The sequence below is a fragment of the Pistacia vera genome, unplaced genomic scaffold (genome assembly GCF_008641045.1).
Source record: "Pistacia vera cultivar Batoury unplaced genomic scaffold, PisVer_v2 Contig241, whole genome shotgun sequence".
In the NCBI taxonomy this organism is placed as follows: domain Eukaryota; kingdom Viridiplantae; phylum Streptophyta; class Magnoliopsida; order Sapindales; family Anacardiaceae; genus Pistacia; species Pistacia vera.
In genome coordinates this window covers 193,952-214,896 of record NW_022196048.1, presented here as the reverse complement: position 1 = coordinate 214,896, position 20,945 = coordinate 193,952, and the positions used below count along the sequence as shown (strand labels likewise).

The 20,945-nt window shown below is 36.7% G+C and overlaps 1 protein-coding gene and 1 pseudogene across 1 annotated transcript; one reads left to right on the top strand and one right to left on the bottom strand.

Annotated features, from left to right (window-relative positions):
• Positions 1 to 1,046: 1,046 nt before the first annotated feature.
• LOC116131770 (mitotic-spindle organizing protein 1B-like) lies at positions 1,047 to 2,418 on the bottom strand. The gene is made up of 2 exons (XM_031417448.1): positions 2,289 to 2,418; positions 1,047 to 1,500 (listed from the first exon to the last, which is right to left on the bottom strand). The coding sequence occupies exon 2, from the start codon at positions 1,496 to 1,498 to the stop codon at positions 1,286 to 1,288; it is 213 nt and encodes a 70-aa protein (XP_031273308.1). The 5' UTR covers positions 1,499 to 1,500; positions 2,289 to 2,418; the 3' UTR covers positions 1,047 to 1,285.
• A 13,894-nt stretch (positions 2,419 to 16,312) lies between these two features.
• LOC116131769 lies at positions 16,313 to 19,168 on the top strand (annotated as a pseudogene).
• Positions 19,169 to 20,945: the final 1,777 nt, after the last annotated feature.

The following is a 20,945-nucleotide window of genomic DNA, read 5'->3' as shown; positions in this document are numbered from 1 at the left end:
GATAGAAATACTCTTATTACACATTATATGTTAAAGCAGCTTCTTCAGCTTCCAGGTAATGATTCCACAACAATCAAGAAGCTCAGACTATATATGTCTATGCTCCAAATCTATGCACACACCAGGCAAGTACATCAAGATTCCTGGGATCTAGGATAACCTGATTCCATGTTTACTAAACACCAATAAGTTTGGACCACCAATTTGTAGTAACATAAGCAGCACTAAAATAATTATGGCTTCAATTTTCAGATACTGTACTTTATTGGAAAGTTAAGATTGAGTTTCGCATAATGGAGGACTATGATAGGCAACATTGCTGATCCTAGTTAATCAAATAACAAGCGAAAAGAAAAAAAAAGAAAAGAAGTCCTCCTAATCAGATCTCCAATGTGAAGAAATTAAATATGCCAGGAGATTTCCCTTACCTGAGAAGCATCTAATCTGGCTTTGAGTATCTTCTTTCATCTTGATGGAATTAAATACCAACACAGACGCCACCAACCAGCTCTTAAACCATGAAATTTGAGCATGCCAACAGGATACTACAACAGTAAATGGCTAGAGGCTTATTGACTAAAATTTCATTCTAAGAGAGCAGTATTAGATCTCATACAAAATGAAATCGCGTGATCCCAAAAATTTATTTCTTACAGGTTTCCAAAGTGATCCATTGGTGCTTTCTTACTGCAGTTAAATGAGTTAACTTATTTATTTAACAGAAGTTCCATAAATTGACATTTTAATTTCAACACAAAGTCAAATAATAGTTTAGTATATGTGATTATGATGATTCTTCCTGATTTTCACTCAAACATTATTGTCTTCCAAGCTAGCATAAACACAGTTTTAGTTATTTGATATCTGTAAAACATGTTTTTAGTCATAGACTATAGGAGAATCAGTTACCAATAAATCAAGTGCACTATGAGTACTATATTCTTAACAGTCAACTGTACGAATATTCATGAGTATGATGTAAAATATTTCATCATCTAATCCAGACAGTTCCAAAATGATGCAACATCACACCGCAAAAATTGACATAAAAAATTAAACAAGCAAACCCAAGCTTCATTCATAGCAACAAAAACTAAACAAAACTCAAAATAGAGAATACAATAACACAGATTAAACAAAGACACAACAGAATAGAACAAGGTAGTGATGCAGACAAAATCGAGGGTTGTAGAAACTGTACAAGCAGGATAGACTGCAACTCATGACAATAGTTCCTTCTCACTATTTAAAGTTATTAGATAATACCACAAACCCATTTAAGTTACTATGATGGAGCAGTAGGAATCGTGGATGAGGGAGAGGGTTCTCGTCGGAGTTCCTTAACCACAGCAGCCAGAGCCTCAGGGTTCAGACCCAAGTCACAAAGGGCAATGAGAATTGAGAGGGTGTGACGATCAAGCCCCGTATCAAGAATGTTGGACATGTGAAACGCAAGGTCAAGGGATTCTCGGGCAGTTCGTGCAGCCTCTGGATCCATAGCTAGGTACCACAAAAAAATTATGCTTTCTTGAAAACATTAGCGCAAATTGACCCACCTCACAAAATGAAACTTAAAATATAACTAAATTACACATACAACAATGTGTTCAACAACTCACAGCGCCAGATGAAAAATGGGAAAAAAAAACACAAAAATTCAGATGAATACACAGTATCTTTTAGTATGTATTCTCACTCACCAAGTGGATTAAAACATGTCAATTGAATAAAAACTAGAAGATTCTCATAATGATAAGATTCCACAAAACAACACGAGCAGAAATTGATACAAAGAACAGCATAGAAAAAACAGGAAAAAATAATAGAAAACTTTCTTCAGAATTTCAACCCATTTGCACAAAATCACAAAAGTTTCAAATTCTAGCAATCACCAGAAAGTATTCACAAAATTAAAATTATTGAATTGAACCACAATCCCATAGATAGTTTCTAACACATTTGCACGTAAAAAATAGGAAACCCACAAAGCATCAAATACTAAAAGCCACAAAACCCTAAACTATTCACAAAATTAAAATTATTGAATTGAACCACAATCCCATAGATAGTTTCAACACATTTGCACGTAAAAAATAGGAAACCCACAAAGCATCAAATACTAAAAGCCACAAAAACCTATGCAAACGGAGAAATAATTTCTATGGGACATTTAATCAAGCAAAATGCTGTCCATCAAAAAAACTTTGCCAATATCATATACAATCACGCGTTTTAACCTTGTTATGATGATAGAAAATCGCAACGGTGGAAATGAAAAACTCTCGTACCTTGATTCGAATTTGACAGAACGGCGGTGACGACGAGAGAGCAGAGATTGAAATGGGGAGAAGAAAGGGAAAGAGAGGTAAGAGTTACCGGGTCGGGCTCCAGTGGCCGTTGAGGCCCAAAAGTTTCCTTTTGAATTCTACTTAGTTGGCTCGATTTTGAATTGCAAGTTACATACATCCTGGGTTTTCTTTTTCACTAGAATCATGTTAGCGATGTTTATGTACAAATTTATTATTAGGTGATTTAAATTAAAATTTTATTGGAAAAATTTGAATAAATATGTGTAAAAAATAGTTTGTATATGCACCATTTCATATGTTCACAAATCCTTTATAAAAGTTGAAATATGTAACCGGTCATTCTATAAAGTATTATATCCTTTTGATGATGAAATGAATGTAAAATCTGAAAAGTAATATGGAATTTGACATTTTCAGTTTGAATAATGCTTTAGTATTTTACACATACAAATTGTTGGTGTCAAAATTACGTATCATCAAATAGATTATTGAATTAGATTATATACTTTTGCTCAATAAGAATATTTCAAAAAGAGTGGTCAAAATGGGACAAAGCGTGGCCTAAAGATGTGATAAAGGCCCGAAAGCATCTCATGGGTCATAATCTCCAAAAGATCAAGACTTAAATCATGATGATCCAATCCTCCAATAACGAAGCACCATGTTACTGCTCACTAGAGGTGTTCAAAAGAATCCATTGGAACCAAAACCAGTGGATATCCAAGGTTTGGTTCCGGTTCCTACCCGGAACAGCCTATCAACGGATAGGTTTTGGTTCTAAATTTTTGAAATCATTACTGTGCGGTTCTGGTTCTGGTTCCAGTTCCTATAGTTAAGAACTGGAACCGAAATCGGAAACCGAGATTAATATAAAATAAAATTAAAGAGTAGGGGGGGTTAATAAAAACTTTCGTAGAAAAAGTAATGTAAATACATTTATATTTATATTTCATAACATTTAAAGTGAATTGGTTTGACTTTTGAGAATCTACCTTTACAAAGTAATGGAGTTTGTAATTTTGAATTTCTAATTTGTAATTTTAGTTTTATTAACAAGTGCGAGGTGGAGGGGTATTTGTAAGTTTTTAAGGGTTTTTTTTTTCTATTTTAAAAAATTTTGGTGGGTTATTGTAATTTTATAGAGTACCCAGAATCGGAACCGGAACCATTGTTATAGGTTCCGGTTCTGGGTACCTAAGAACCGGAACTATCGGTTCTGGTTCTGGTTTCAAATTTCAAGGAACCGTCGATTCCGGTTCTGGTTTCTTAAAAAAATGTAGGATACCCAGAACCGAATACCCTCACTGCTCACCATCTCCATAAGGGTATTAATCAATAAATGTATTTATACTCTTCAACTTTCGTAACTATCAAGTTCAGTCACCATGACATTAAGAATGGAAAGCTACACTACATCCAATCATATTGTAACCAACCAACATTTGGAATTTGAAGCCATTAAACATGTAACATATAGTCTAAAAATCCCTCTATTATTTTACACCCAAGACTATATTATACAGAATAGAATGGGAACCATGAGGTCAACGCACACAATTTCCATTAGTATTACACTATACTCCGAGTTTCTACATAAAACAAGTTACTCAAATTATTAACTTAAATATCGGAAAGGAGGTCATGCTAACAACTCAACTAACGACATTTTTTTATATTTAATATTTGGTTTCTATAGCTATAAAAAAATTAGAGCTTCATAGAGTACGGTTGAGATTGCTGTAGCTTAATAGTTAATCACTTAATTTTTTAGCTTGATTATAATTAAGTTAGGACAATAAAAGTGTTTGGTAAATAATTTTTAAAATTAATTAAGTTTCAAGCTTATAAAAGGATTTAAAATAATTTTTCTGCCCTTTAACATTTTTTTTCCTCATTGTAATAAGTGAAATAATTAAAAATGTTGAATGAATGTCATGTTTTCTAATTTGATTTGTTCACGTTGATGCATAATCATCATGATTCATGACATGAGGATACTTTTTACTATTTCTGGTCTATTTGAGTGTGCTTAGTGCTTACCTGATTTTAGTGGTTTATTACATGTACTAGGTAAGCGATAATTCTCACTATTACTTATCTGTTTGATAGTGGTTGTGGTAGGGGTTGGGCCAATAAACAAGGATGACGCAGAATATGGTGCCATTTGAGGTATACGTAAACTGACTCGAATATCCCGATCTTCAAATAAAAAACAAAGTGTTTAATGATAAAATCTTCACCATGGATAAACTTGCACATGCACTTACTAAGACTCTCTCACGGCAACGTCTTCATCAACTAAGATCTAAGATTGGAGTTCTCCAAGGCCATCTCGAGGGACAAGTAAGTAAAGACTAAAGAAGTTGTTAAATAAGTGAAGCCTGCGACGTCGTTTACGACAAGTAAAGATGCTACGACAAGTAAAGACGTTGCCGTTTTTGCCTATCGGTCCAAGTTAAATCACAACCATCAAATTAAATAGAATCCGACGGCTCCAATTCAATCAGAAGTCAACAATATAAAAGGGAACTTTTTCACACATTTGGAAGTTAGATCGTGTATTAGGTTTTTCTCCTTTTCTGTGTAAATGCGTTTTGTAACCTGGGTTAGGGTTTCATATTCATTCTGGTTCTTCTCTGTGTGAATCTTTCTAGAGGCTTATTTTGAGGGTAGGGTGTTCCTTAAAGGGTATAGAGTACTCTAGTGGTTATTGAGATTTGCGGGATAAAGGGAAGTGAATGAGTGTGTGAATGTGTTGTTGACAGTGAAGAAGATTTGTCTGTAATCTGTAATCTTTGAAGTGTTTAATCCTAGTGCAGCGAGCTCCATATTCTGGAGCTCAACATGGATGTAACTTGTTCTATATTGAACAAGCGAACCATGGTATATTGTGTGTTGTGTGATTTCTTGTTCTTGCGTTTGATTTGATCTGAGATTGATTTGGTGGTTTGAGTAATTAGGATTGATTTACAACAGTGGTATCAGAGCCAAAAGTTCTAAGGTGTATCTGTTGGAGTTGTCGACTACTTCAGCATTATTGGGTAACGGAGACGAACTGGGGGTCCCGCTATAGGATTTCTTTTAAGTTACTAATTCCTTATTGGGTTGGGCTTAGGAATAGGAATCCTTGTAAAACTAGGTTTAGTCTCTTAAACCTAGTATATAAACATACTTTTCTCTTGTTATGTGTGTGATAGCAATTCATAGGGCAATTCATTCATTGTAAACGAGAGAGGTGAGACATATTACAATAATATTGACTCAGCATGACATAGCCCACATTGGGTGAACCAGGGTAAATCGTGCGTGTTATTTTCTTTGTTTACTGTTTGATTTGTTTTACTATTATATTTTGTTCCTGTTGTTGTCTCTATTTCGTTCAATTTGTATCAGAGCCAGGTTTTGTTAGATTGTGATTTAGAGATGGCAGGATCAAAGGTTGAGATTGAGAAGTTTGATGACAAACGCTTTGAGCTTTGGAAATTGCGGATGGAGGATCTACTCATTGATAGGGATTTGTGGGGTGCAATTGTGAATGATAGGCTAACAGCCGGGACTACCATTGTTACGATGAGTGAAACGTCTGGAACTGCATTGTCAAGTACGTCTGGGTCTAAACCTGCAACGCCACCTAAAGGAGAATTATTAGCGACTGATCGTGCCGCACTTGCTGAATAGGACAAGATGGATAGGAAAGCTAGAGGTTTGATTCACATCTGTCTTGAGGACTCCGTTCTAATGAATGTGATGGATCAGGATGCGACTAAGGGTTTATGGCAGAAGATGGAAAATATGTATCTAAGTAAGTCTTTGGTGAACATGCTGTTCCGTCGCAAGAAACTCTACAATCTCCGTATGCATGATGAGGATTCTCTTGCTGCACATCTGGATGAGTTTAATACTCTGGTGAATCAACTGCTGGCTGTGGATGTACAACTCACCGAATCTGAGAAAGTGGTAACATTGTTATGCTCGCTGCCTGATATGTGGGACAACCTGATTGTTGCGATTGGTGGTGGAGGATTGACATAGATGTCGTGGGAATCTGTATGTTCTACATTGTTGGCAGAGGATATGCGGCGAATAGGTTCAGAGGGTTTGTCTAGGGATGCTTTAACTGCTAAGGGACGAAACCTTGATAGGAATTCTAATAAGTCTAGCGACAGGGGAAAGTCGTGAGGTAGATCTAAGAGCAAGGATAAAAGTAAGATTAAATGTTGGAGATGTCAGGAATTTAGGCATTTTAAGAAAGACTGCAGAAAGAAACCGGTGAAAGGGAAGGAAGCTGAAACTTTGTACAAACGAGAATCAAATAGTGATATGTATGTGGCTGCTGCATGTATGGCTGGATTAGACCAATCAGTCTGGTATGTTGATACTGGTGCGTCATTCCATATGACACCTCACAAGGAATGGTTTTGTAAGTATGAGACATACAATGGAGGAAACGTTCTATTGGGAGATAATACTGCTGTGAAGATTATTGGCCGCAGGAAAATCAGGCTGAGGTTGCATGATGGTTTAGTGAGGACGCTCCCTGAAGTGATGCACATCCTTGGTATGAGTAGAAATCTGCTCTCTGTTGGAACAATGGCTGACGCAGGTATAGTATTCAATTGTGACAGAACATCCTATAAGATGACTCGGGGATCTATGGTTACTGCACGAGGAGTTCGACATGGTACACTATACAGGCTGCAGGCATCAGTTGTAAGAAATTCCTCTTTGGGTGGTTATGTTTCGGAAAAGGAGGCTGAAAAAGAAATTGATTCTGCAACATTGTGGCATCAGCGAATGGGGCACATTGGAGAGACAACTTTGTCTACTTTGGTGACTCAGAATATGGCTAAAGGTATTCCTAACTGTTCCATGAGTTTTGGGTTTTGTGAGGAATGTTTACAAGGCAAGCAGAATCGGGTTAGTTTTCAATCGATAGGCATGAGAGCAACAAAAATACTGGAGTTAATTCACAATGACGTTTTTGGGCCCACTCCAGTGGAATCTGTTGGTAAATCCAGGTATTATGTATCTTTCATTGATGATTTTTCTAGATACTGTTGGGTTTATTTCATGCGCAGCAAGTCTGAGGCTTTTGAGAAATTTCGGGAATTTAAAGCCTTAGTTGAGAATCAGTTTGACAGGAAGATTAAAGCTTTGCGAACTGATAATGGCGGTAAGTTTTGCTCTAGTAAGTTTGAGCAATTTTGTGCGACACACGGAATTGCAAGGCAGAAAACTACACCTTACACGCCTCAGCAAAATGGAGTGGCTGAATGTCTCAATCGGTCACTGTTAGAGAAGGCTAGATGCATGCTGAATACAACAGATTTGGGGTTTGAATTTTGGGCTGAAGCTACCGCAATGGCTTGTTATTTGAAGAATCGGTCTCCCATTTCTTTTGTTAAAGACATGACGCCGTATAAAGCTTTGTATGGTAAGAAACCTAATCTGTCTTTTATTCGAGTTTTTGGTTGTGATGCATATGTGCATGTGCCAAATGAGAAGAGAAGCAAGCTTGACAGTAAATCTGAGAAGTGCAAGTTTGTGGGGTTCAAGGATGGCATCAAGGGATACAAGTTGTGGAATCCTGTGAGTAGAAGCATTATATACAGCAGAGATGTAATCTTTAGAGAGGTAAAACAACGTGTGGGAACTCCTGAAGATCTTGAGCAGTCAAAGAAAATTCAGTTTGATGTGACTACAGTAGAGCAAGAGGAGGAGATGACTCCAAATGTTGCTGCAGAGACTGAAAATTCAGAGTCTATAGAATCTGACCATGAAGATAAACTTGATAGTGTGGCTGATGAGGGTTCTGTGGATGATTTTGAGGATGATTCTGATGATGAAGTTGTGGTGCCATCAACTTTGAGGAGATCTACAAGAGTTAGAAAGGCACCAGTTCGTTTCTCTCTAAGTGCATTGAGTGGATTACATGCTTTGAATGTGATTGGTGATGAACCTAGGAATGTAAATGAAGCAAGAGCCATGGAAGATGCAAATCTGTGGGAGGTTGCGATGAATGATGAGATGCAGTCACTGGACAAGAATAATACATGGATCCTATGTAAATTGCCTAAGGATAGAAAGGCAATTGGTTGCAAGTGGGTGTTCAAAAGAAAGTTGCAGGCAGATGGGACAATTGCAAAGTATAAGGCGAGGCTCGTTGCAAAGGGATTCTCGTAGATTGAGGGTGTTGATTATGGTGAGATTTTCTCTCCTGTGGCCAAGTTAACATCAATTAGGTATGTTTTATCTATTGCTGCTGCGTATGATCTTGAAATTGAGCAACTTGATGTAAAGACGACATTTTTACATGGAGATTTAGAGGAGGAAATTTACATGAGGCAACCTAAGGGGTTTGTATGTAAAGGGAAGGAAGACTTGGTGTGTAGGTTAAGGAAGTCTCTGTATGGGCTTAAATAATCACCAAGGATGTGGTACCAAAAGTTCGACTCCTATGTCTTTCAGCATGGTTTTAGCCGCAGCAACGTGGATCACTGTGTGTATGTAAAAAGGTTAGAAAATGTCTTAGTTATTTTAACCTTATATGTAGATGATATGTTGCTGATAGGGAATAGCAAGAAGTTGATAAATTCTATGAAGGGTTTGTTGGCTGCACAATTTGACATGAAGGATCTTGGGGCTGCAAATTTTATTTTGGGTATGCAAATTACTAGAGATTGTCAGAGTTGTAAATTATGGTTAGGGTAGAGAAAGTACATCGAGGAGGTGTTGAAGAAATTTAACATGGTAGACTGCTAACCTGTGAAGACTCCGATGACTTTGGGAGTGAAATTGTCTACTGATCAGTGTCCTAAGTCTGAGGAAGATGCTGAAGAAATGACACATGTGCCATATGCGAGTGCTGTAGGTAGTTTCATGTATGCCATGGTGTGCACGCGACCTGATATTGCACAAGCAGCGGGAGTTTTGAGTCGCTTTATGTCAAATCCTGGTAAGGAGCATTGGAGTGCTATAAAGAGGGTTCTTAGATATCTGCGTGGGACCTCGGATTTATCATTATGTTATGGAGGCATGGCGATTGGGGATGAGCTAGATGTGATAGGTTTTATGGATGCTGATTGGGGATGTGATCTCGATAGTAGGCGTTCCAAAAGTGGGTATGTATTCTCTTTATTTGATGTTGCTGTTTGTTGGATGAGTAAAAGGCAAAGTACTGTGGCTTTGTCATCAACTGAGGCAGAATACATGGCATTGACACATGCTGGCAAGGAAGCTATGTGGCTTCGAAGATTGAGTTTAGAGCTTGGTTTCAAGCTTGATGCTGTGAAGATTGGGTGTGACAATCAAAGGGCTATTTACTTAGCCAAGAATCCTGCCTTTCATTCGCGATCAAAACACATTGACATACAATACCATTTCATCAGGCAAAAGGTGGAGGAAAAATTGGTGTTGTTAGAGAAGGTTGATACACTTGTTAATGCTGCAGATTTTCTTACCAAGGCTATGAGCTTAGCAAAGTTTACATGGTGTGTTGATGAGGTAGGCCTTCATTGTGTGAAGTATTCGCCAAGTGGGAGAATGTTGGAGTTGTTGACTACTTCAGCATTATTGGGTAACGGAGACGCACTTAGGGGTCCCACTGCCCGGTCAGCGAGCGAGTGCCCCCGGTGAGCGGGCGGGGGTCGCGGGGGTAACGCCTCAGAGCTCATAGGTGGTTTTGGGCTTTTCCATGTATAACCGCTGTAGGATTTCTTTTAAGTTACTAATTCCTTATTGGGTTGGGCTTAGGAATATGAATCCTTGTAAAACTAGGTTTAGTCTCTTAAACCTAGTATATAAACATACTTTTCTCTTGTTATGTGTGTGATAGCAAACATAGGGCAATTCATTCATTGTAAACAAGAGAGGTGAGACATATTGCAATAATATTGACTCAGCTGGACGTAGCCCACATTGGGTGAACTAGGGTAAATTGCGTGTGTTATTTTCTTTGTTTATTGTTTGATTTGTTTTACTATTATATTTTGTTTCTGTTGTTGTTTCTATTTCGTTCAGTATCTAGGTTTAGAAATCGTTTAACGCTTGACGAATTCAAAAATTAGGGTTTGTCAGTTTTGGGGGGTTTTTCGATTTAAAAGTTCCTAGATCATTAGAACTTCAAATCTTGCTGAGTCTTGGGATTAATTCGTGAGATTAGGTCACAAACACAAGGGATCGACGAAAATCGGGCAAAATCAAAATTAGGGTTTTGTTAGGATTTGGGGGTTTTCTTTCGAATCAGGGTTTCGAATCGTCCTGAATCTGTTTAAGGGCATCTCGGCTGGAAAACCAATAACCACCTTAAAAACTGCCTGGCAGTACTTGGCAACCTCTGGTATAACAACGCTACGTACTCCTTAGACTGTCCTGCCCTGTCATTACAGTACAATGAGCACTACTCGTATGGAGATCTCCCAATACGATGGGAAGATCGATTTTAATACATGGAAAAAGAAAATGAAGGCCTTGTTATCTCACAACAAGGTTGGAATCGCACTGGAAAAAGATGAGTCCAAATGGCTAGAAGAAAAGAAAAAGAAAAAGGCTGAAGTGGACAAAGTGGATGAAGAAGCATACAATTTGATCATTATGAACCTGTCAGACACCGTGCTGCGAAAGGTGGATGGTGTGGAATCTCCAATTCCACTATAGGGTAAACTCGAAACTCTGTATGCATTAAGATCTGCTCCTAATTTAGCATTCTTGAAAGGTGCTCTGTTTTCTTACAAAATGGATGTCTCTAAGTCATTAGAAGAAAACTTAGATGAATTTCTTAAAATGACACTAGTGCTAAAAGGAACTGATCAGGAATTAGGGGATTCGAGTCTTGCAATGATTTTATTAAATTCGTTACCTGATGAATACTTAGTAGTGAAAAATGCATTGCAGTATACTAGAACAGTCCCTAGTGTTGATCTTATAATAGCTGGTCTAAAATCTAGAGAACTTGAGTTAAAGATACAAAAAAGAAATGGGAGTAATCTTTTTGTAAAAGGAAAACAAGAAACTGGTCACTTTAGTAAAGACACTGGAAAGGTTGTCCAACAAAAGTTAGGGCCAAAGAACAAGAAGAAAGGGAAAGCCTATAATAATAATAAATCTAAATCAGAGACTAGGAAGTGCTTCCATTGTAACAAACCTGGTCACATAAAAAAGAATTGTTATGATTGGATTAGGAAGCAAATACAGAACAGTACTGAGAGCAACTTAGCATCCTCTAGTAATAGCATTGAAGTTATAGAAGCCCTCACTGTGTCTAGTTCTGAAATGGCTAATGAGTGGGTTCTAGACTCAGGGTGTTCATTCCATATGAGTCCTAACAAAACCTGGTTCCAGAATCTAATAAATGGTGAACCTGAAATAGTGTTTATGGGCAATAATCACTCATGCAGAGTCCAAGGGGTGGGTAATATCACCATTAGACTAAAAGGTGGCAAACTCATTATGTTAACCAGAGTAGGATATATACCAGAGCTTAAACGTAACCTGATCTCTTTAGGCACATTGGATGAAGCTGGATATAGCTATAAGGCTAAAAATAGGTGCATTACTGTTTACAAAAATGATCAAATGCTATTTGAAGGTGTTAAAAGGAATGGGTTGTACATATTGTATGGGCAATATCATCAAATGAATGTTAACTCTGCTTTTATATCCACTAACATTTCAACTGCAGAAAAGTGGCACCTGAGGATGGGTCATATAGGCCAAACTGGTATGAGCTATCTCAAACAGCAGGGGTATTTTGGTAATAAAAATGTGTCAGACCTAGATTTTTGTGAAACTTGTGTCATGGGCAAACAGCACAGGCTGAGCTTACCAAAAGGAACTCACCTGTCTGTGGGTTGTTTGGATTACCTTCATGCTGATCTTTAGGGTCCTGAAAGAGTCAAAACACATGGAGGGAATAGTTATTTTCTAGCTATAGTGGATGACTTCAGTAGGAAGGTGTGGGTTTACCTACTTAGATCCAAGGATGAGGCTCTAATTAAGTTTAAGGGCTGGAAGACCTTAGTAGAAAACCAACTGGAGAAAAAAGTGAAAACACTCAAAACTGACAATTAATGGACTAGAGTTCTGTAACACTGAGTTTGACACTTACTGTAGAGACCAGGGAATTGAGAAACATAGGATAGTGAGGGGAACCCCTCAGCAAAATGGAGTTGTTGAGAGGATGAATAGGACACTAATAGAGAAAGTGAGGTGCCTCATTTTCACTACTGGGCTACCTAAGTCTTTTTGGGGGGAGGCTTTAACCACTGCTGCCTATTTAGTAAATAGGATTCCATCTAGTGCAACTGGTTACATTTGTCCTGAAGAAAGATGGTCAGGAAGAAAACCATCCATAAACCATTTAAGAGTTTTTGGATGTGCTGCCTATGCACATACCAAAGATGGGAAATTAGAACCAAGGTCCCTAAGATGTGTGTTCTTAGGATATCAAGAAGGGACAAAGGGATATAGGTTATAGGAGAGAGAGGCTCCAGGAATTAAGGTCATTATCAGTAGAGATGTGGTATTTAACGAATGTGTGTTTCCTTGCAGGGTTACTAACATTAATGCAGGTACCTCAAGCCATCAAGTGGAGAATCTACAGCAAATTGAAAGTACTCAGTTTGAGGTGGAGTCAACCAACCAACAAGAACCTGAAAACAACACTAATGGACCAGAACCTGAACCTGTGCAAAATACCATTGATACTGATCCTGATGGTGAAAATGAGAATGAAGAGAACCATGATAATGCCCAACAAGAGGACCTGACTTATTACCAACTTGCTAGAGACAGAACAAGGAGGGAAGTAAGACCACCTCCACAGTTCAGCTATGCTGAACTTATCTACACAACACTACTTGCTGGTGTAGATATACAGAGGACAGAGCCTGAGTCTTATGAAGATTCCATACAATCAAAGGATAGTAAGAAATGGCTCACTGCCATGAATGAGGAAATGGACTCCCTACGGCAGAACAAGACTTGGACTCTGGTTCCAAAACCCAAAGACTCAAAACCAGTGGAATGCAAGTGGTTATACAAGCTGAAGGAGGGCATCAACAAAACTGATCCACCATGGTATAAGGCCAGCTTAGTGGCCAAAGGCTACACCCATCGGGCAGGTATAGACTTCATTGAGATCTTTTCTCCTGTTGTTAAATTAAAACTATAAGATTGATGTTATCCTTAGTAGCACATCATGATTTAGAGTTAGAGCAGTTAGATGTAAAAACTACATTTTTGCATGGGGAATTAGATGAACAGATATATATGAGTCAACCCATGGGGTTTAAGGATAAACAGTTTCCTAATCATGTATGTTTGCTGCATAAATCATTGTATGGACTCAAACAATCACCTAGGCAGTGGTACAAAAGGTTTGACTCATTCATAGTAAGGATAGGCTTCACTAGAAGTGAGCATGATAACTGTTTTTATTTTGCACATGTGGATACAAATCCTGTATATCTATTACTGTATGTTGACGACATGCTTTTAATCAGTAAGTCCAAAGCTCATATTGATGTGTTGAAGGGAAAATTACATGCTGAATTTGAAATGAAGGATTTAGGCTGTGCAAAGAAAATATTAGGCATGCTAATAGAAAGAAACAGAAAAACTTGCAGTTTAAAACTCCACCAGATGTCCTATCTCCAGAAACTAGTAGTTAGATTTGGAATGAATGACTCTAAATGTGCCTCAATGCCCCTAGCTAGCCATTTCATCCTTCGTAAAGCCCAAAGCCCACAAACAGAATCTGAAAAATTAAAAATGGAATCCATACCTTATGCAAATGCTATTGGCTCTGTCATGTATTCCATGATTAGTACAAGACCTAACTTGTCATACTCTATATCACTGTTAAGTAGGTTTATGTCTAATCCTGGATGGGAACATTGGAATGCTTTGAAATGACTTCTTAGATACATTAAGAACACTGTGCATGTGGGTTTAAATTTCTGTAAAAGAAACTCCTCACTTGATCTGGTTGGGTATGTAGACTCGGATTTTGCAGGTGATAGAGACTCCCAAAAGTCTACAACAGCATACCGTTTTACGTTGGGAGGTAACTGTATCAGTTGGAAGTCCCAGTTACAGCCACTGGTAGCTCTGTCTACAACTGAAGCGGAATATGTGACTGTAACTGACGCATTCAAAGAAGCTATATGGCTTCAAGGGTTCTTGAAAGAAGCCAAGCTGCTGGATGGAACTGTGACTGTCTATTCAGACAGTCAGAGTGCTATTCACTTGGGGAAGAATCCCGTGTACCATGAGAGGACCAAACACGTAGATGTGTGGTACCATTTTGTGAGGGATATGATCTCAAAAGGAGAGGTGAAACTGATGAAAATCCCAACTGAAAACAACCCGGCAGACATGGGAACCAAGGTTGTAACACTTGCAAAGTTCAAGCATTGCTGGAACTTATTGCATGTGGAATAAGCAAGTCAGAGCTAAGAAGGAATATGGAAATGCTTGCTGCACAACAGGAGAATATTATTGGAAAGACTGTCACAGACTTCAAGGTGAAGATTGTTAAATAAGTGAAGCCTACGGCATCGTTTACGACAAGTAAAGACGCTGCGTTTTTGCCTATCAGTCCAAGTTAAATCACAACTATCAAATTAAATAGAATTCGACGGCTCCAGTTCAATCAGAAGTCAACAATATAAAAGGGAACTTTTTCACGCATTTGGAAGTCAAATCATGTATTAGGTTTTTCTCCTCTTCTCTGTAAATGCGTTTTGTAACTTGGGTTAGGGTTTCATATTCATTCTGGTTCTTCTCTGTGTGAATTTTTCTAGAGGCTTATTTTGAGGGCAGGGTGTTCCTTAAAGGGTATAGAGTACTCTAGTGGTTATTGAGATTTGCAGGATAAAGGGAAGTGAATGAGTGTGTGAATGTGTTGTTGACAGTGAAGGAGATTTGTCTGTAATCTGTAATCTTTGAAGTGATTAATCCTAGTGCAGTGACTTCCATATTCTGGAGCTCAACGTGGATGTAACTTGTTCTATATTGAACAAGTGAACCACGATATATTGTGTGTTGTGTGTTGTGTGATTTCTTGTTCTTGCGTTTGATTTGATCTGAGATTAATTTGGTGGTTTGAGTAATTAGGATTGATTTACAACAGAAGTGTTGAGTCAAACTAGTCATTCCGACACAAGTTCGTGATCATAGTCACCATGCATTATCTTCCAGCAAATTACTCATAAGTCATAATCAATGCCGTGAATCATGCACTTGACGAAGACCATCAATCATGTCTTTCTCTTCATAATTAAAACTCTTTATTTACTTATACTATCTGCGATTTATATACATTTAAATATTATCCATTACATTTGTTTGCTCCTTAAGGAAGGTGCTGTGAACATTCGGCGTCAAGACATGTGATTTGTGGTCACCACCCACTAGAGTCCAGTACAATGATCGGTGCTATGTTTTTGGACTTTTATGTGGAAAGTTATTTGCACCAAACTTTACCCCTATCAAACATATCTTCTGTGTGTTGTGTGGAAAACCTTCTGCCACAAGCTACAATGTTGACTAAGCTTTTTGTCAAGTTTATGTATGAAAATACTCTTCCATATAAAATATCCTTGGTATTTAGTATATGATTAATTGAGAACCTCCTGATATTATTGCAATTGGTTTCCGAATCTTCATTGAACCTTGTCACAGAGACAGAGGGACCCTTTTTCTATTGTATGTTTTAACTTTAACTCACAGATAAAGCCATTGCTCATTGGCTTCCGCTCAGTGTTTTCAAAACTTCGAAAAAGTAAAAGTAAATTTCTTTCTGAATAATAAAGACATTTTAAAACAAAAAGAAAGTTGCTACTTAGCTGTAAAGTATGTAGCTAAATTTCTAAGTACATTCTTCAAGATTATTTAATATTCAGAAGCTTGGCATGTAGTGAATCAAATTGATAATCAAAGCTCAGTTTACACCTTAATCTCAAGTCACCATGCTGCATTGAGAACTTGAAAAGAATCATTTGTTATCTGTTACTGTGAGACTGTAAATTTTCTCTCTCTATTTCTGGGCCCATTGGAAATCATATTCAAAGATCAAAATGGCAATGATTGACTCACGAGTGCCGTATGGATAATGCACAACAACCATTTTATAATCACATTTTGTATTAACAAAAGCCATACCTTCTAAAATTTTCATTGAAATCTCCTCAAGAACCCCTAAACTCAAGCTGCATATCATAATGCGGCCTCTGCAATGGATACTCATCTTCTCAATCTGTGCAACTCTTTTTTTGACAACAAAAGCCGGCCCTGGGGCTGATAAAATCACCAGTTTGCCTGGTCAACCTCAGGTCACTTTTCAGCAATATTCAGGATACATAACCATAGATGAGAAGCAAAAGAGAGCTCTTTTTTACTACTTTGTTGAAGCAGAAACAGACCCAGCTTCAAAGCCACTTGCTCTTTGGTTAAATGGAGGTAAATTTCCATTGATGATTCTGCATCACAAAGGGAACAATTTTAACTAAATGGCTTAAATAAAAAAATTCTGGGTTTTGTAGGGCCTGGTTGTTCTTCCATTGGAGCTGGAGCTTTCGTGGAGCATGGTCCTTTTAGGCCAAGTGGAGACGTGTTTCTCAAAAATGAATATAGCTGGAACAAAGGTGCTAAACATTTAAACTTTAAACACAGAGTGGAGTAGTTTAACTTAATTTACTTATATGAGTTCCTCTTTTTTGTTCAGGAGCAAATATGTTATACCTGGAATCACCTGCCGGGGTTGGCTTCTCCTATTCAGGAAATAAATCTTTCTACTCATTTATCAACGATGAGATCACAGGTTTCTCTTTCTTTTAAACATTTTGTTTTGTTCAATCCATACACAGAATTTGAAAATTTTCTTTTGTTTCTGTGATATTTTGCCCTGATAGCATTACAATTTAACAATTATTTTTAAGCACGAGATAATCTTGCCTTCCTGGAAAATTGGTTCAAGAAATTCCCAGAGTACAGAAAATAAGATTTTTTCATCACTGGGGAGAGTTATGCCGGTAATTTGAACGCATTTAGTACATTTTTTTTTTCTTTTGTTACTGAATTGACTATAAAAGTTTAGTTAGAAGGAAAGTTTCAGATACTTCGTTTTCTTATTAGGCCACTACGTCCCACAACTAGCACGACTCGTAATTCAATCCACACTGAAGTCCAATTTCAAGGGAATAGCAGTAAGTGAAGAGAAAAGTTTTGAAAGAAGATAAATTATTTATTTGCATTAATTTGATTAGAAAATAAGCTCAAACATTTGTTTTTGCAGATAGGGAATCCCCTTTTGGATTTGATACTGATTTCAACTCAAGGGCTGTGTACATTTGGTCTCATGACTGATATCAGATTACTTTTGAAATGTTCACTTCATGTGTAACTATTCTCAAATTAGTAGAGAGATGCAAAGTGGAACTCTTACCACTGTTTGTTCTGAAGTTATAAGAGAATTTCAAGAGAAGTCAGCAGATCATTAATGCTTACGATATTACTATCGATGTTGTTTATCGCCATTTTTGCACAGTCTCGCTTCTGAATAAACTGGTGAATCTTGAACTCACTCTAGTTTACATTTCTTTTTATTCCACAACTATCAATATCTTTTGAAACTCTGCTTAAATACTTATTGATGTTTGGGGTAACAATATGAATTCTAAATTACAGCTGCAAGCAGAAAAATTAGATGTTTGTGGAAGATGAAACAGATAAATACTTGAACCGAAAAGATGTACAGGCAGCTTTGCGTGCTCAGCTTGTTGGAGTTCCGAATGGACATTTTGTAGCGAGTAAGGTTTATTTAAGTAAATAGCATTGCAAATATTTAGTCACATCAATATTGCAGTGACTTAGGATGGTAGGCTTAGTAATTGTATACTGCATTGTTTTTTTTATGCAAACACATTTTATAATTTCAGGACTTGTTCATGATGTCATTTAAAATTTCCAGACTATATGTGCTGCAGGAAAGCAAAGATGATCAATTAGTTTTTTTACTGATTTAGATTTACTCTTATATTTCAACTTGTGTCTCTTATCAACAGTGTGATCAAATATGATGTGCAAAACCTAGAAGTACCTACCATTCATATTCTGGGAACACTTGCCAAATCTGGCATCAGGGTCTTGGTTTACAGGTGCAGCAAGAACAATTTTCATAAATTTTTCCATAATTTATATTTCCGACACTATATATATATGTAAGATCCTTGTGGTAGTAACATCACACTTTAAATTTCTTCAGTGGGGATCAGGATTCAGTTATCCCATTAATCGGAACACGGAAATTAGTGAATGAATTGGCAAAGGAGTTGGGACTGAAAACAACTGTGCCTTATAGAGCTTGGTTTGAGGGAAGACAGGTTAGTCAATTTGCACAACCATATGATTCAACATGAATCACACTGTTAAATACTCAAAGTTGAAACCAACATCCAACAATTTTTTTTGGCCTACTTTTATCCAGGTTGCTGGATGGACACAAGTATACGGCGATATCTTATCGTTTGCTACAATTAGAGGAGCATCTCATGAAGCTCCATTTTCACAGCCTGAGAGGTCACTTGTTCTGTTTAACGGATTTCTGGCAGGAAACCCACTGCCAGAAGAAGCATAAAGGTCTAGTGACCAAATTCATGAATAATCAATGGTGAGATTATAATTAATGCCAGTAATTGTTGTAAGAAAAACATATTGTCATTTTCATTTTTGTTACCTTCTGAAGCAAAAATTGTGACCACTGGAAGAGATAACCATTCTCTTAACTAGGTAGTTGTTTCAGTTCTTGGTCTGAGGAAGTAACAGCTATTGATTGCTGGAAGTATTTCCCTCAATCTTCAGGATATTATCTTTTGAGTGTTTTAAAAAAAAAAAAAACCTCAAAAATTCAAACACTATTATTCTCCCCCAAACTAATTTTGAAACTACTCCACAAAAATGCTAATGGAGAGGAGTAAATTTTCAACTAAGTAAAATTGTACATAAAATGTATTTTTAGTAATTTAACATGAATATAACCTTTAAATTTTTGAACATAAACATAAAATTAATAAAATTCACCTTTCAGCTGAAGCATCAATTATTAATAAACAACAGCCTTTCATAAACAACATATATATAGCCAAAGCCATAGAATTCAAATCATCATTTCCTTCAAACATTTTTTTCTTCTTAAAATCCGAAGTGATTCTTATCACATAGTGTCACTCGTACCCCTACTGATTTGGCCATTGAACGAAATAGAGAACAAACACACAAATTATAAACAGTAAAAGAAAGAAGAAGTATGCGCGATTTTATCTGATTCATCTAATTAACAGGTTACGTCTAATTGAGTCCATATTATTGTAATACTGTCTCACTTCTCTGGTTTACTATGAATGAATTTGTCTTATGATTGCTATCATTCATTACAAGAGAAAAATGTGTTTATATATATTAGATTTAAAAGACTAAAACTTAAGATTACAAGGATTCTTATTCCTAAATCTAAACCTAGTAAGTAATTAATAACTTAAAGAATTTTTTTCGTAGTTATATATGAAAAAAACCTAAACCACTTACGTGCTCAAGGTCCATTAATACTTAAGTAGTTGATAACTCCAACAACCATATACAATCATTATATGTCATTTGTATCCCAGTGACTCGACCAGTCATTTTATTTCATTTTTGTTTACTTAATTCTAGCTGGACAATCATTTGTTACTTTTAACCTAGGTAACACGGTCAATTATTCCATAACGTAACACATCAGACATAACTGTGAGCTTGAGCCAAAACTTTTTCTCAATTGTTAAACCTTTGTAGAAGTTATTTTTTTCTTGAATAAAATGGCTAAAAACTGAAGGTTGGAGACATTTAGAAAAATGACATTACTAAAAACTACTTAACAATAAACCTTTTGTAATTAAAAATAATTTCAATTTTCAAAATACAAAACATTTTAGTATTTTGGATGTGTTTGTTTTAGTATTTTGGATAGTATTTTTGAAAAAACAAAAGTTGGGTGGTAATAATGAGATAAGATTTAAAAATTGACAAAAACACTCCTTATGTTTGTTAATTTATTAAACACCCTGTAATAAAAATATTAAAGATATAAAAATACCCCCACTCAACCCATTAAATACTGACAGCCAGCCACCACCATCAGAGGGTGGCCAGAGTCGTCGTATCAACGTACGACCAGTTGGATCTGGCCGATCATGCACCGAGATAGCTGCGTTTGGTCATCAAAGATGGCCAGAGATATGGTTGTCGTTGATGGTTAACGTCGTTATTGACGACTAGTTACGGCCAAAGATCTAGCTGTCAATGACCAGATCTTTGGTCGAAAATGCAAGATTCATAGTGGATCTAGTTGAAAAAGTCTATATCGATGTAATACCGGTCAGATCTAGTTGGTAGTGTGCTATTATATCAGATTTTGACCACCTTTCGGTGGAGGTAGCCAGAATCTGGCAAATGTGGATGGATGAGAGTATTTTTGTTAATTTTAAAATTTTTTTTTGGAAGTATTTAGTTAAATTAATAAATTTAAGGAATTTAAAAAAGTTGAATAAAAGATAAAGTATTTTTTAGAATAGAAAAATAAATGTGTATTTTGAAAATGAT